This window comes from Carya illinoinensis, chromosome 2 (genome assembly GCF_018687715.1).
Source record: "Carya illinoinensis cultivar Pawnee chromosome 2, C.illinoinensisPawnee_v1, whole genome shotgun sequence".
NCBI classification, from domain to species: Eukaryota; Viridiplantae; Streptophyta; class Magnoliopsida; order Fagales; family Juglandaceae; genus Carya; species Carya illinoinensis.
The window spans coordinates 22,474,673-22,491,165 of NC_056753.1; the positions used below are offsets into that span (position 1 = coordinate 22,474,673).

Genomic DNA, 16,493 nt, shown 5'->3' on the forward strand with positions numbered 1-16,493 from the left:
GGTAATTTTTGAAATATTTTTATAACATGATCATAATTGTATTTTTTCTATCATTTAATAGAAACTTGGAGGGTCAAAAACATAATATTTTTTTAGAAAGGGATGAGGTTTAATAATATACTCACACTTCATAATCTAATTTAATTTTTTTTAAGAAAAAAAAAAGAAATGGTGGGCAGTGTGATAAGAAATGTGGATAATCGTTTTGTAATGTAAAAATCTGTAGACTTTCCTGAATAGGAATATAAAGAATGAGAGATTCTGGTCCAAGCTGTTTCCACCATAACATGAACCATTGTGGCAGTGTTTTAATTTCCTGTAATTTATCAAAGTGAAAAAATCAGGAATGATGCAAATTCTTGTTTTGTCTTAAAAACGTTTTTGTCCATGCCTGTCGATAGTCATAATAATCAAAATAGGGTAGATCATATAGTTGATAAAATCTTCTTGTTAGATAAGGGTTTTTTCCCCATTGTTCTAAGGTAAAGACGTGTTTAATAGAAAGACAATAATCGGAGATGTATGTGGAAAAGGTTGATTGATATTAAAGATAACAGAGGATTTCATAAATAATAATAGAATATATATCTACTAAAATAAATTCATAAAAATTATTGGTTTTTATAATGTTTTGTGGAACATAATAACAATTGGGTAATAAAAAAGCATCAAGTAATTTTTTAGGATCGGAAATGTGCTGTAATTTAGATTCAATAGAAAAGACTGGGTGTCAATGAGTTTTGAGGATAATAGGAGTTGTAGAAAAATAATGATGGATGATGGATAATTTGGAAAGAAGTAAAAGAAGAACGAGAAACAGCTTTTGAATATATTTTAATTTTTGAGAAGATAAAAGTAAGAATGGATTGTAATATGGCCTAATGTTTTGAGGTAATGACCCCAATACCGTATATGGTTTTGTGGCAAATGGACAAGGTGAAAGATAAGAAAGAGATGGTGGCATGGCATAGGAAAATGTAGACTTTACTCTGGACTTTAAAGATGACTTGATTTTCTTTGTAAAAATTCTCTAAATAGAAAATTAGGAAGAGAATTAGATTCTCCTTTAATATGTTTAATATTAAAATAAAAAATACTTAATATAACTTATTATCTAGTAAATATTTGTTTAGCAGTTAGGTTTTTCACATCTTTAATCAAAATTTTCTTGACTGATTTACAATCTATTCTAAATAAAAACTTTTAGTTCAATAACTCATCTTGAAATTTAGAAATACATAATACAATAGCTAAAATTTCTTTTTTAATAATATTATAATTCTTTTGAGCAGGATTTCAACGTACTAAATGAAATCTATTAATTTGTTCAGAATCATTTAATAATTTTTGTTTCATAATTCCTCTATAACCAAGATCAAAGGCATCTGTTTTAACAAATTTAAAAGTATGTGGAGATGGAAATCCTAAGTATGGTAATTTCGTAATGTGAGTCTTTATCTGTTTTATAATATTTGTATGCTTTTTTGTCCATCGATGTTGATTCTTTTTTAATCATTTAAATAATGGTTCGCATAATGGTCTAAGAAATTGATAAAAATTTGCAACATAATTCAAACTTCGTAGAAATTTTTGTAATTGTTTTTTATCTTTTATTTATCGGGAAATTTATTAGCAAATTTTATTACTCTACTAATTGATGTAATAGTTCCTTGGAAGATATCATGTCCAAGAAATCTAATTTTATTTTGGAATAATTTTATTTTAGGTGTTGAACAACTAATCCTTTTTGTTTAATAATTTGAACAAAAATGTTTAAATATTTCCAGTATTGTTCAATAGATGAAAAAAAGATTAATATATCATTTATGTAAACTATTAAAAAGTGAGTAAAATAAGTAAATATTTCATTCATAATATTTTAAAATTCAATAGTAACATTTTTTAATCCAAATGGCATAAAATTTCATTCATAATGTCCAAATAGGACTGTAAATGCCGTTTTGTATCTATATTTTTCAACAATTTGGATTTGTCAAAATCTACTTTTTATATCAAATTTTGAAAATATAATAGCATCATAAAGTCAAAATAATAAATCGTTTTTATTAGGAATATGGTATCTTATATATTGTAATACTTTATATAATGGCTTATAATTTATGACTAATTGAGAAACACTTCTTTCTAATTCTTCTTATTTTTAAACATAGAAATCAGCAAAACTCCATGGTGATTTACTTTTTCTAATTAATCATTTTTATAATAAATCATTAATTTCTTTTTTGCAGAATTTTATTAATTTATTATTTATTTGAATTGGTCTAGCGTTAGTAGGAATATTCTTTTCAGATAAATTTTTTTATAGGATAATTCAACTATTTGTTATTTTCTATTCCAAAAAGTATTAGATAAGTTGGTGTATACTTCTTTTTCAATTATAATTTTAAATTTATTAATTTTTTAAATTAATAATGGCTATTTTAATTGTTCTTCGATTATTTTATATCTTAATTCTTCTTTTAAGAAATTTATCTGTTTTTCTTTCTTTTTAATCTTATTGTTTGTTAAAAAGTTAATTTCTTTAATTAATAAAATTCCTTTCAAAACATTAATTTCTTTTGAAACTGGAGGAAATATAAATTTAAATTGAACATATTTACCTAATATTTTTGTAAAACTTCCTTCTTCTGTTACAAAAAAATGATAAAGTAAAGCAAGAAAATTGTTTCCTAATATGACTCTGGTGTTGATATTTTTTACGAATAGAAATATTTTAAAACAAATTCCATTACTGCAAATGTGTGCATTTGATAATTTAAAATTTATGTTTAATTTTTCTGCATTTGTTTGAGATAATATCTCTTTTGTTTTTTCTTTAAATATTTAAAATGTATTATTCTTTATTGTATACAGTTCAAATCTGCTCATGTATCATAAAACAATTGCCGTAAAATAAAATTCTTTTCTAATAGAGATAGTTACTTTAGTATACCATTTTTTAAAATTTATTTTATTAAAAATATTAATGAAATTATCTGGTTCTTCTTTAATAACTATTGCTGAGTTTTCTTCTTGTTCTTTTTTTAGGAGAATTAGTATTATTATCAATTTTTAATAGAATAATTTCTTATATTAATTGTTCATTTGAAATTTGTAATTTAATATTAGAGGCTTTGAGATTTTTAATTAATTTATTTATTTAATTAATTTCTTGTTGTAGATAATTTAAAGTAATTTTTTGTTTTCTATTTTAACTCTATTTACTATTTCTAAGAAATTATATGATGAAAGTGTTGGGATAGGTGCTGAAGTATTTTGACTAGTAAAAGTATCTTTTAATTTTTTCAAATATTCTTTTCTTTCTTGTGGATTACTAATTTTATCTATTTATTCTAAAATAATATTTTCATGTATTGATAATTTATTAATGGTTTTGTTACAAATACAAGTATTATTATCTAAACAATTACAAACGTCTACCTCGTTTTCTTTTGATTCACTGTCAAAAGATTGCTTTGGGAGGCTAATTTTTTTAATTGATAAACATCTTCTTCAGAAGAAGAACTTTTCTCTCTCACTTGAATGTATTATAAAAATATTTAATAATTTATTTGTTACTGTTTTAGGTCATCTAATTCATTAATTTATTTTTTAATCTTACAATTTGATGAATAATGTCCAATTTATTTTTTCCTTTTTATTAAACTTTTTGTATTTTTTATAGTTTTATTATATATTTGTTTATCTTTTGTCTTTTCATAAAGTCTTTTATATTTTTGTTTTTTATTTGGATAATTTTTATTTGGGTAATTTTTATAATTTCTTTTCACTTTTTTGTTTTTTCTAGATGTGACTAATAATGGAGTATAACCAAATTGTTCACAAAAGACACCTAACTCTTTCTTAGCAAATTTCTTTTCTTTATCCATTTACTTTTTTTTATCTTAGATCATTACACATAAGTAGACCAATTTTATTAATAGTAGTTATTATATCTCTATATATGAGATTAATAAAATCAATAATACTATCTAGTTTTACTAATGATTCTCGTACCTTTTGGACGAAATAATATGAAAATCTGGCTATGAACTTTTCTTTCTAGTATGGTTGTTGACAATCATTTCTGATCATAACTTTAATTAGAAATATATCTTTATACCATCTAAAATTAGATAATTGAAAACATTTTAAATTGATTAATAAATCACTAGTTCTTTCTTTAAATTGAATAGGATCACCAACAAATTAGTGCTTAGTTAGTATGAATATTAAAGTATTAACATCTTTTATAGGTTAACCATCTTCTGGTTGAATTTCTTGCATATTTTCATCATGTTTATATTGATTTAAAATTATTTTTTTTTTCTTGTAAAAGATAATGATCCCATCAGTCCTTTAATTGGCCAATGAAACTTGTAAATAGAATATGTGCTATTTGATGATCTATTTTTTTACTAGCTTTATAAACATTAGCTACCATAATCATTTCTTGAAAATTATTTAATATTTTTATATTCAAATAATTTATCTATATTCTATTCATATAATACATCTGGTGAAAAAGCAGATTTTACTGTATGTTCCATTTCTTTGAATTTCATATTCGGTAGAATAGGTTTCGGATACTAATTACAGGTAATAGAAACATGATATTTAGAGTCTCTAACGGATAAACTATTAAAATGATCACCTCTAATTTTATTTAATTATAAATCTAAAATTTTAAATTGATTTTCAATATTACGAGTTTCAAAATCAAATAAATCAGGTAAGTCTGTTATATTTAATACATTAATATGAGATTATTTTGAAGTAAATACAGTATTAGTAATATTTAATTTATTAGAGGTTTGTTATAATAAATCATTTTTAGTTTTAGAAAAATTAGATTTTAAATGAGAATATATAAAAAGTTAAGGATGATGCTACTAAGACCGATGGAGTACCGATGAAATGACCAATGCAGTGCAACATGTGTATGATTTGTATTTCTTTTAATATATTACTTATTATGTGTTTTCTTTCTAATTGTAAGAAAAAATGGTGTAGATTCAATCAGTTTCTAGGAAATCCTCTCCTAGTGACATGGACATATTCACGCAAGTGCTTGGAACCAAGCCTGATATGGTGAGAGATTTGAGACGTTCTTTCAAGTATCTAGGTTCATCCTCCATGACCTCAACTTCAGAAGTGAATAATCTTATCAAAAATTTAGATGCAGCACGGTAAGAAATTGAGTATATGAGATCAAGACAATATGAGTTGGAGTCTCTCTTGGAGCGATAGTTTGATTTAGAGACGTGTTTGCAAGAGCGATAGAGAAATCAAGAGGAAAAAATGTGCATTGAAGTTCAAGAAAAAGTATAGAGGGAGATGTTGGTTCAAATGAAACGTGTTATGTCACTGCACAAAATTGCAGTGAGCGAGGACGAGGAAAGAAGAAAAAATAAGTTTTATCAATATTATGTTTATTTAGGATTTTTAATATCTAATTTTGCAACTTTATAAGGCATTATTAGTTATCATATATTTATAGTGATATAATTTTTATATTTTTTAATTTTAAGAAATTAGTATTTCTAATTTGTACGTTTGAATGTAAATAATAAACGTTTGAACATTAATTCACGTTTGAACCAATGTTCGAACATAATAACACAAAATTATAATAAAGCGTTCGAACGTAAGACACAAATATTCGAATGTACTCACCCTCAAACAAACAAAATGTTCGAATGTTTAAACTATTAACGTTTAACCAGTATCCAAACGTTATACACGTTACATTTGAATGCTTCTCCGTTAACATTCAAACAAACATCCGAATGTTATACATGTTACGTTTGAACACTTGTCTATTAACATTCGAACCAACATCCGAATGTATAAGATAGTTAATTTCAAACGTACGAATGTTCAAACATAATTATGGAACGTGCAAAACATGACCAACCAACATCAACTTCTGTAGTTTGAATGTCAATCGGGCGGGTTTATGCTCAAATGTTTAGTTGGACATTCAAACGTTATTTTCTATGATGGATTTCAACTGTCATAAAAAAATTGAACATTTGAACGTTGCATCTCACGGAAGACTTCCAACCGTCACTAAAAAAACTTTCTATGACAGTTGAATAGTAAACCATCACCAATTATTTTCTATGACGGTTTCAAACCATCACCATATATTTTGAGTGACAATTTTGGTTATTTTCAGTTATAGTTTCGTCCGTCACAAAATTCAAATTCTAGTGTTTGTTTACTGTGCATATATTATATTAGAGTAAACATCCTACTAAAATATCGTAATTTAACTTTTGCTGTTCATTGCTTCATTTTTTCACCTTATATTAGTTATATACGCATCCCCTTATATGAAAAATTAACATGTTTTGGTTAGTAGGACATTTATTAAGCAGAGTCTAATGTGTGGCGATATAATGATAATATACATGAGGCAAAATTTCCTTAAGAGTTTTTGTCATTTAGAGTAAGAGAGAGAGAGGCTGCAAATCATATTAGCATGACTTGGTTGATCTTCCAAGTACAATGAATTTCAAGCACTGTCATTTGACGCACCATCTAAAATATTATCTACAAGTTGTCAGTTTCGAGTCATAATGAGAATATACAAGAACTGCCATAAAAAATTTTTGTGATTAAAGTATTTCTCTCGTCAGAACAACTCAAAATAGTGTAGTGTTAGCCAATGATGTCTTAGCTCTATCAGCTTGATACTTAGACTTGGGGAAATTTATAATAATTAATTGAAAAAATTAGAAATTAGAAATTGAAAAGTATTGTGTTTAAATGATGTTTGAGAATGAAATAACTGAGAATACCTAAGAACACTATTGTACACTAAATGTATCTTATACCAATAAAAAGGATCCATCGGTACTAGTATAGAGATCAAGCTCCTTTGAAGAACTATAAAATCTTTTTTATTTTTTTTCATTGGATATCTAATAATCTATTGTTAGAACCCAAGAAAATATTTTGGGTTTTCAAAGAATCAGTGTGACATTAAGGAAAAATTGGAGGTCCGATTCCACCTAAAGGAGACCTCATTAAAGTATTTATCGTGATTGTTGATTTCGTGTGATTCGTCTAAAGGCGGTGTGGTAGAAAAAATATCCAGAGGTTAAGTTTGATTTCTCTAAGGCAAAGAGCATATCCTAGATCAGTTTTACAAGGAAGAAGACAACCATGAGAGGACATGAGATACATCCTGAACAAGCAATTCAATTCTATTCCAAGATGACTAAAATTACATATTTTGAGTAAGGTTTATATAATCATAAAATGTGTAATTTTCACGCAGTTCTTTTAAAAAAGAGTATAATTTCTTATTAAAAAATTAATTTTTTTTTATGTGAATTTCGTATTTACCCACTCTTTTTAAAGAAATTGTGTGACGTTTATGCACTTCATGACCGTAAATATCATTTTTCAAATTAATATATTAACTTGATTTGAGAGACAAAAGTAAGTGGAAGCTTTTCATAGGATGTGTGACAGTGTTTGAAGCTCGAGTTCAAATTAAGTTCATCATAGAACATGTTATTCCGTAATAATGAAAATCTTCGATTTTTAAAGGAATGAGAGAATTATTAAATTTTGTGTAAAGCTAAGATAATTATATCTGAAAATCAAGTTCATAGACTATTTTTTGTTTTATTTTTTTATTAGAAAAATAATATGCAGGTTTATCTAGTCTTGTAGCTAACTCAATTTAAAATTATTGGACAGTTTATCCTCAGATTAGTGAGTACCCACCACACCATCAAACTGAGATTTGTTCTTGACCAAACTCTTGGGCTTAGATTTAGGTGAAGTTGATAATGAGTTGAGATAAAATGAAAATTGAATAAATATTATTTTTTAATAATATTATTATTTTAAAATTTGAAAATATTAAATTGTTTATTATTTTGTGTAAAAATTTAAAAAAGTTACAATGTTTAGAAGAGATGAGTTAACATAACTCTCAATCCAAATGAAGCTCTAAAGTGAGACATAAATATATGAAATAGACCCCACAACATTTACAGTCACCCGGGGAATTTCTTGACTAATATTAAATGCTTAATAACTGTTGTGGAGTCACTTCATAACCAAATTTTAGGGCTTAACAGCTAGAGAGTAATAAAGGCATGAAAGATCCCACAACATTTATAATTATCCTAGTGAATTTCTTGACTAGCATTAAATGCTAAATAACTATTGTGAGGCCAGTTGATATATTTACCTCTTTTCCCCCACCAGGTCCTAGAGTTCATTCAATAACTCCAGGAGATTCAAATCCTCAAAATTGTAGGCTGTGGCAGACCCAATTCAAAATTAGATTGTTAAGATTATACTCGTCACACCATCAAAATTAAGACTATGATACCAGTTATCTAATTCAACCTAACCCAGTCCAGTACTGATCCAACAAAAACAAGGGGACCTCCAGGAGTATCAGCAGAGCTTAAGAAGCCATGAGCAAGACAAATTAGGGAAACATACCACCAATCTCGTGACTAAACAAGAAGAAAAGGCCCAAAATTATGATAATTCGAAACCTTGAATGTCCACAATCATAATGCGGTAAACCCAAGGTGGAAGGGCAGTGTTAGCGATTCTCATGCATCGTGCTCAGTCGTTTCTTTTAGTTCCATTGGAAGGATAGTTTTTCTCTTTGAGGATCTTCAAAACATTGCCCAGTGCTTGCAGGCAGTCCCATACATTGGAAGGATGGTTTTTCTCTTTGAGGATCTTCAAAACATTGACCAGTGCTCGCAGGCGGTCCCATATATTAAGGCCATAGAGGGCTTCAACGAGTGACTCCTGAAACTCAAAACCATTCTCCGCAATGGGATACTATGGTTGCAAAGCGAGAAAGTAGTCAGTGTTGTTATTATTGTTATTATTATTACTTTGCATACTCTAAAAACACACACAGAAAGAGAGATCGAAGATGACCTGTATAGGCTTAGGTATCTTTGTTTTTATAAAAGGCCACCATCTATCCTCAACAACTGATTTTACAAGACAGCAAGCTCGTAACCCTTCAGCACCAGCAAAGCGACCAAATCCACTGTGTTTCACACCACCAAATGGAAGGGACTGGAAAATCAAGAGGCAGCTCTGTTCAGTTGAATAAACTGCAATTTCCAAGGTTCAGTAATTTTTATCCTTGGACGGTTTGACAGAGGAAAGTATGAGCAGAAAACAGAAAAAAAAAAAAAGGTTTAAATGATAAAAATGACCAATTATTTCCCAATTAAAACAGTTATATGAATAGAAACTAAGTTTTTTCGCCCCCAATGAAGGATATACATGATTCACGTGCATAATTACCTAGTTATATGGCAAAAATACTTTTATGTCCCTGTAGGCTTTAATCTTGATGGTAGTAGATCTTTTAAAACAAATATAATCCACATCAATTGTTTCCAGTGAAGTAATTAATCTACCTGGTCCTAGCATGAATTTTTGATAGAAACTAAGATCACTACATTATCCAATAGCAGCAGTAGAATAATATTACCTGACACATGTAATTAGATGCAAAGTCATTAATTGCAGCAACTCCACAATGGATCTGTGAAGCTATCTCTCTGGCACGGCCTTGACTTCCAGAGAAAACAGCACAGCCAAGTCCATATTTTGAGTCGTTTGCAAGCATCACAGCTTCTTCATCCGTGCTAAATTTCATTATAGGCATGATTGGTCCAAAAGCCTGCATAAAATTAGCAAGTCCTCCTTCAAATAACTAGTAAAGATCAAGGATCTAAGTATTCAAGTTCCATACTGTTTCCATACCATGCAAGAAAAGAGCAAACACAACCTCAAGAATGGCCTCAATGTTAACCACTACAACCATCATCATACTAAGCTTAAACTTATTTCATGATTGAAAGTAGTCCTCAACATCTATGACACCATATGCACATTTCCGATGGACAGACCAAAAGAGACAATTGCAAATGCTTCAGAACAGAACACAAGAGTTTTGGTACCTCCTCTTGCATCAACTTCATTGTATGATTTACTTTTACTATCACGGTGGGAAGAAAAAACTGATCCACTGCACCTTCACTTATATTACCAAAGCTTCCACGAGCAAAAATTTCAGCTCCTTTCTCTAAGGCATCATTGACAAGGCTTTCAAGCTTTTCAGAGTGCTCTTGCAAACATATGCCTCCCATATCATACTTACCAGCAAGGGGTGGGCCCTTCAAAAGATTATCAAACAATAGGCAAATGTTAGGTACTTTCTGATAAGGTAATTAATCTTATATACTCCCTCTGTATGTCAAGAACACTTTGTGTCATCAATAAAATCTTGGCTTATAAAAAATGAAGTGAATTCCCTTGGCATGCTTTATTTGATCAGTGTGCATTTCTGTGTAGGAAAGAATCCACCACGAAAAGCAACATTCACAAGAGGTAAGGTATGCAAAAACATTGCATTTCAGGAAATTAACCTCAATGCCTCACAAGGCTGTTGGCAGCTGGCTTTTCCAGTTTAATAACACTGAGTTAAAACTGTGGGTTTCACCCCAACAGTGATGATTCATTATGCCCAACAACAGTTAAAACCCAATGACTGGATCATTTAATGCTCAGTCCATCCATTGACTGGTCAAATACATAATTTCACAAAGTCAATAATGCATTTGAGGCCAATTTTGCACTGAAATGTGAACCTATCAAAAAAAAAAAAATGCACTGAAATGTGAAATCATCAACTTCCTTGCAAATCACCATCAATAATGGTGAATTGTGTATCCTGAACTCCAACATGAGTTTTCATAGGAAACACCAGAACTAACTAAATATCCACCAAGCGCATGCAAAAATAGAAATTTCACTGATTTTACAGTATGGGACTTACAGGCAAGACTTCTGAGTGCTGATTAGCACAGATGACCAAGTAACTACTTCAACTCAAAGTAGTATAATATTATGAAAATACAAATGCTAGAAAAACAAAATAAGCATTTTAGTATAGAGTATTGCTACATCCACAAAGAAATCACACAAAAACAATCCCACAAACTGATGTGGCTTGATTTGATCCATTAGATCTACTTTACAATAAACGTAACTTTACAATCTGACAAATCACATTAAACCACATCAGTTTGTGGAATTACTTTTGTGTAATCCCTTTATAGCTAGAGTATTTCCCTTTAGTATATCATGTCTGAAAAATATACTTACAGCCGAAACGGACTTAACAATTTTGGCCACTTCACTGACAAATGAAGAATAAATTTCCCTATGGACATAAAACCTCTCAGCACCAGCACAATTTTGTCCACTAGATTGAAGAGCAGCTCTAACAGCAATGTGTGCAACCTGTATTGGATTGATAAACCCATGTCCGCAAAAATGGATGTCAAGTCCACTACAAGAGGAAAAAAAAGAAAAGAAACTCAAGTAGGATCCATACGTGATTCACATCTACATCTTCACACACAATAAATGCATCTTTTCCACCAAGCTCAAGTGTAACAGGAATAAGTGTCTCTGCAGCATTTCTCATTATCTGCAGAAATAGCAAGCATGCCAACCTATAAGCAAGGCAAACACTGAATTGAGTGCAGTGTGACTTATTTGCTATAACAGCAGGCACAAGAATAAGAATATGCTTCCTTTTTAAGGGTGGAAGAAATTTCAATTCATCAGGCACCTTTTATAGATGAGCTTAAAACCTCAAGAAAATTAAGTTCTTTGAGGTAGAAAAAAAAGAAAAAAGAAAAATGATCAGTAGATAAAGAAAAAAAAAAATGAAAGGAAAAAAACTACTAACTTCAAACAGAATCAAATTAAAGCTGCCTTTATCATAAAAATAATAACTGTATATAACCACCATTCGTTGGTATTTGCTTCGATGCATATCAATGCATACTTAAGACATCAAGAGTCACCGCAAGCGAAATAATGATCAAACATAATTTTTTTATAAGTAATAATGATCAAACAATAATAAAGTGATAATTCGCTTCAGAAATTGGAAAAGAAAATCAATTCCATTCAATTGTCCAAAGAAAAATCATACCATCTTACCCACACCAGGCGATCCAACAAATATAACTTTGTCGACAGAAGACACCAGTGCTTCTCCGGTTTCCGCAAAGCTTTAGAGAGAAATGTCTGATTAACAGTCTACAAAAAATCCTGACACATAGGTAATAAAAGATCTAAACAAAAAGGGCATACCCTGTAATAACTTCAACCAAATTTTCAGGAGCTCCAACCGCAGCCAGGGCTGATTGAATAATTTGGAAATAGAAACATCCAGACCAACTCGCATGTTCTGAGACCTATTTGCAAGCAAATTATTAAAAATTAAAGTTCAGTAAAATTACTCATCCAAAAGAAATTTATTATGTTTGAAGTAACCTCCCCAATTTAAGTCAATTATTGCAGAATACGACATGACACAGGTACATGTAACAATGATAGATGTGAATATAGGGTGTAAGACAACCTCCAACTTAAACGAAATAAAGGCAAAGACAACAGTGTAGCAGTGTCATTTTGTGAATGTACAAGGCATCCAAAATGACAAAAAATAAATTAGTTAGAAATTAGATACCTTAATCACAATGCTATTTCCTGAAAAGACAGCTGCTAGCATTGGATTAAAAATATTATGGAAAGGATAGTTCCAAGATACTATGGCACCAATAACACCAAGGGGGTGAAATTCCACTTTGGATTTCTTGTAAAACATTGATCGTCCAGAAGATCTACAAAAACAGTGACGAATTACATGAATTAAAAATACTACATATAGTTCAAATACATCCCAATTTGCATATCACACGAAAGATATTCAAATTTATGAGTAGAAAGTGGGAAATTGCCATAGTGATAAGGTTCATTATGAATGGGCAATTGGTATGATGCCGCATTCAAAGGGAGACATAGGAGTTTGTTCTTGAACAGGACATATTCAGGGACATATCATTCACGAAATTGGAAACAAGCAATATAGAGGCAAGAAGATTAGTCTTTTTTTTTTCTACGTAGGCATGAAGATTAATCATTTGAATAGAATAGAGCCTGCTCACATAAACACAATTTCAGTAGTTCCTTTACGTCCAAAGTGGAGATCATTCAAAATTAATGGAAAAAAGACATACCGGTATTCAGGCTTTAGCCACCGCTCACCCTCCGAAAGAAGCCAAGTAATCTTCTCACATGTTGTCATTATTTCGCCTAAAGACGCATCTACCATTGTCTTTCCAGTATCACGTGACGATACCCTAATCAAAAAGACAGATGAACTAAAATTGGCACCCCAACTGAGCATGATATAATACAGCCATTGATTCCACACATATAGGGCAACCACCCCCAACACAGAGAAGGGGGGGGGGGGGGGGGGGGGGGGGGGGGGGGTTGGTAAGAAAGCAACCATGGTGAACCCACATGTCCACTACGATTATAAACACTTCTTCTAACTCCAATTTAACCAGCCTAGCAGAGAGAGAGAAGAGGGGAAGAAAAAAAACCATTCACACTTTTATTCAGAAATATATATCCTTCACTAACTTGTTCAAATCATTCAAAGAACATTAAATAATAATGATGATGCATATGTGGTTAGGAATTAACAAAAAGAAGGGGGAGATCAATGGCTAAAAAGATTCCTCCTACTCTATGCAGGAACAGAATCCTTACTCGCATATGAGCTGTTGGTGTTTAATTATATAGTTTAAAAGTATCCGCAAAAACTGGCGCCTTTGCTTGAAGCTGCTCTTTGCCCAGACTTTCTGTGCCTTCCTTGCATGTGCCACACGCTCCTCCACCTGAGCACAAATATTTAGAGTAGTTCTAGCTGAGCATGCATACTGGATAGTACCTTTAGTAGACTATGCAATGTCAGACAGTAGTTTTTAGTTGGTAGTCGCCCTCCCCTTTGTTAAATTTTATTTTCCACCAGAAACCAGTAGGGTAATATGCATAGAGACATTATTTAAGGTTGTACAGATGGATGGATAAACAGAAACAGACATCATGGAGACTAAGAATACCTCTGGGTTATTAACAAATTTGAGTGGCATTTGCATCAGAATAGCTACTTACATGTACACAATGACAAATGGATAAAAGGACCTTACACACACATATGAATTGATAATGGATATTCCTGTACATGTACAGGTTAGAACAAAATGGCAGATGTGTGTAAAATGATAAACACATAGTTCGACAGATACATCATGTTTATCTCTGGAAAAAGAAGTATAAGATAGTTCGGGAGAACAGCTTTGCAATCAAAAGAGCTATAAGAATTGAATAAAAAATATGTGCACCATGTATATCATTGGTTTATTGCAAACCTGCAACAGTGAATCACAAAATCTGCTTATAACAGAAATCACAGCTCAAATGCTTAATAACGGTCGGAAATTAATTGTGTCCATGAGTCCTAATATTAGATGAAAATTTTATTCCCCAAATTGGACCATTAATAATGATAATGCCACAAGCATAACTTCCACCTACATGTAGTTTAATAGCCATTCATGATATCATTAAGGGATTATCCATTAATGATACAATTTCAGGCAAAAATGAAATAATTCATCAATGTAAAAGTAGAGAGGAAAGGAGACGGATGTTCATCTCCCCCCATGAGTTCCCACCCTGTTTCCTCTCTTATCTAGATTTGGGTGTAATTCCTGTTCCTTTTCTCTCGGCGTTGGGTATACTAAAACTTTCCAATGTCTGTATATAAGAAACCAACCAAAGCAGAGCAAATAACTCATAACTCCGTATATAACCATAACCTCAATCTTGAATACAGTCAAAAACCTATAATTTGGGGTTCAATTCAAATGGATACAGATTAAGAAGGTAAATAAATAGGATACAATAAAGCTATCGGACCCAACTGATCTCGGTCCCGAGAAGCACACAACATCACTAACCTCTGCAGGTGTTAATGCAGGGAAATATCCCAAGTATTTCATTGTCGCGGGCTCATAGCACTGAACTTTCGGATCTGCCTGCTGCGTCCTTCCCCTCGGCGGAACCTACACCAAACCAATCGCCAATAAAAGGTAAGAAACCGGGTAGTATACCAAAGTGAATAAAATTCATAATTCTACTATTTTTGCTTTTCTTAAGTGAAACTGGACATCCATTTTAGACTTTACGGGCAATATGAATTACTCTGAGGTACTATGAAAAAAAAACATTGACGCAAACTGAATCAATTTATACAAAAAAGCAGAGATTAATTTGTTGTCCAGTTCATTTTTCTTTCTTAACGCAGATCAGATTGATAATCCTTTTTTTTTTATAAGTAAAAATATTTTATATATCAAAAGGAGTAACCAAGTATACACACCTAGCCTATAATAAAGAGCCCCTAATGAAAAAAGGCCTTGAAAAGCAACCCAAAATACACTAATCCCAAAACTACCTAAAATACCCAAAAAAGTACACTGAACCTCAGGCCAAGCCCCTAATTACACTAATATCCAAGCCAAACGCCAACCCCAACCCCTTGTGTTTCCCGGCTTCACATTGCCCTCCCTTTAGACTTCCCTCTTACTGAGCTACCTCCCTAACTGATAATCTCAATAACAGGCGTCCTATTTTGGAATTAATCGGAAAGTAAGAGACAGTTAAGCCCGAAATCTTGCACAAAACTGGTTAGTGATTTTTAATATCATACTAAATTCAGATAAAGTACAAATCCTGTCGAATTACAAAAAGCCAAAGAGAAAAAGGCAGTTGAGAAACTCACATATATGAAGCCGTTCTCCTGCATCTGACTCCCATCCTCCAACACTGCCATTGGCAAAAGCACACCAGATCTTTAGCGACACAGAGACAGAGACAGAGAGAGAGAGAGAGAGAGAGGAAGAGGAAGAAGAAAGTTGTTTTTTTTGGGGGGGGGGGGGGGGGGGGGGGGGGGGGGGGGGGGGGGGTATGGAGAGCTTCATTTATGAATCATACCGTCTGAGTCATCGACGTCGATGGAGGGAACATTGTGGGGAATTAGCATGAAAAGGAATCTACAAATGGCGTAAGCTAATGCAAGAACCAGCAAAGGCCACCAAAACGCCATTTTTCTTCTGGGAAATGGAAGAGAGCGAAAATGAAGCAGCAATCGCAACGGATTCTATTTTACTTCGGTTTACTTAATTCGCTAAATTAACTACGATGGCATCTTGGCTTTAATCAAAGTAAGAAAAAACTGCGATCGCATCTTCTGAAATTATTGGTCTTGAGGCTAATTTCAGAAGATGCCATCGCAGCTTTGTTTCTCTGGAAAATTGCGGTATAAATTATAACTTATAATTTTATACTTATAACTTAAGTAATAAATTTTATTATTAAAAATTATTTATTATTTGATAATTTTATGTTTAAAATACTTTTAAATACATTACGGTGGTTATAAACGAATTAAAAAAATATTTTTTAAGATAAAAATGACGATTATTTAAATTTTTAAAAATTATAATCATATTTTTAAAATTTAAAAAGTTGTAATTATTTAAAAGTTG

At 31.2% G+C, this 16,493-nt stretch overlaps 1 protein-coding gene across 2 annotated transcripts; it reads right to left on the bottom strand.

Annotated features, from left to right (window-relative positions):
- Window positions 1-8,307: 8,307 nt before the first annotated feature.
- LOC122300362 (aldehyde dehydrogenase 22A1) lies at window positions 8,308-16,248 on the bottom strand. Of its 2 annotated transcripts, XM_043110955.1 has the most exons (14): window positions 15,940-16,246; window positions 15,728-15,771; window positions 14,904-15,008; window positions 13,651-13,778; window positions 13,110-13,232; window positions 12,560-12,713; window positions 12,181-12,284; window positions 12,020-12,098; window positions 11,411-11,506; window positions 11,179-11,316; window positions 9,972-10,187; window positions 9,500-9,691; window positions 8,932-9,075; window positions 8,308-8,829 (listed from the first exon to the last, which is right to left on the bottom strand). In XM_043110955.1, the coding sequence occupies exons 1-14, from the start codon at window positions 16,049-16,051 to the stop codon at window positions 8,605-8,607; spliced, it is 1,860 nt and encodes a 619-aa protein (XP_042966889.1). In that variant the 5' UTR covers window positions 16,052-16,246; the 3' UTR covers window positions 8,308-8,604. The 2 variants fall into 2 exon arrangements, with proteins under 2 accessions (XP_042966889.1, XP_042966890.1); XM_043110956.1 differs by lacking the exon at window positions 8,308-8,829 and having other exon boundaries at window positions 8,970-9,113; window positions 15,940-16,248.
- Window positions 16,249-16,493: the final 245 nt, after the last annotated feature.

Excerpts from the sequence above, each read along its gene's own strand:
- LOC122300362 (XM_043110955.1), bottom strand. The coding sequence starts at position 16,051 with ATGGCGTTTTGGTGGCCTTTGCTGGTTCTTGCATTAGCTTACGCCATT. Across the intron at positions 12,714-13,109 it reads TGGCTAAAGCCTGAATACCG|ATCTTCTGGACGATCAATGT; the intron begins GTATGTCTTTTT and ends CTGTTTTTGTAG. Across the intron at positions 12,099-12,180 it reads TTGGTTGAAGTTATTACAGG|CTTTGCGGAAACCGGAGAAG; the intron begins GTATGCCCTTTT and ends TTCTCTCTAAAG.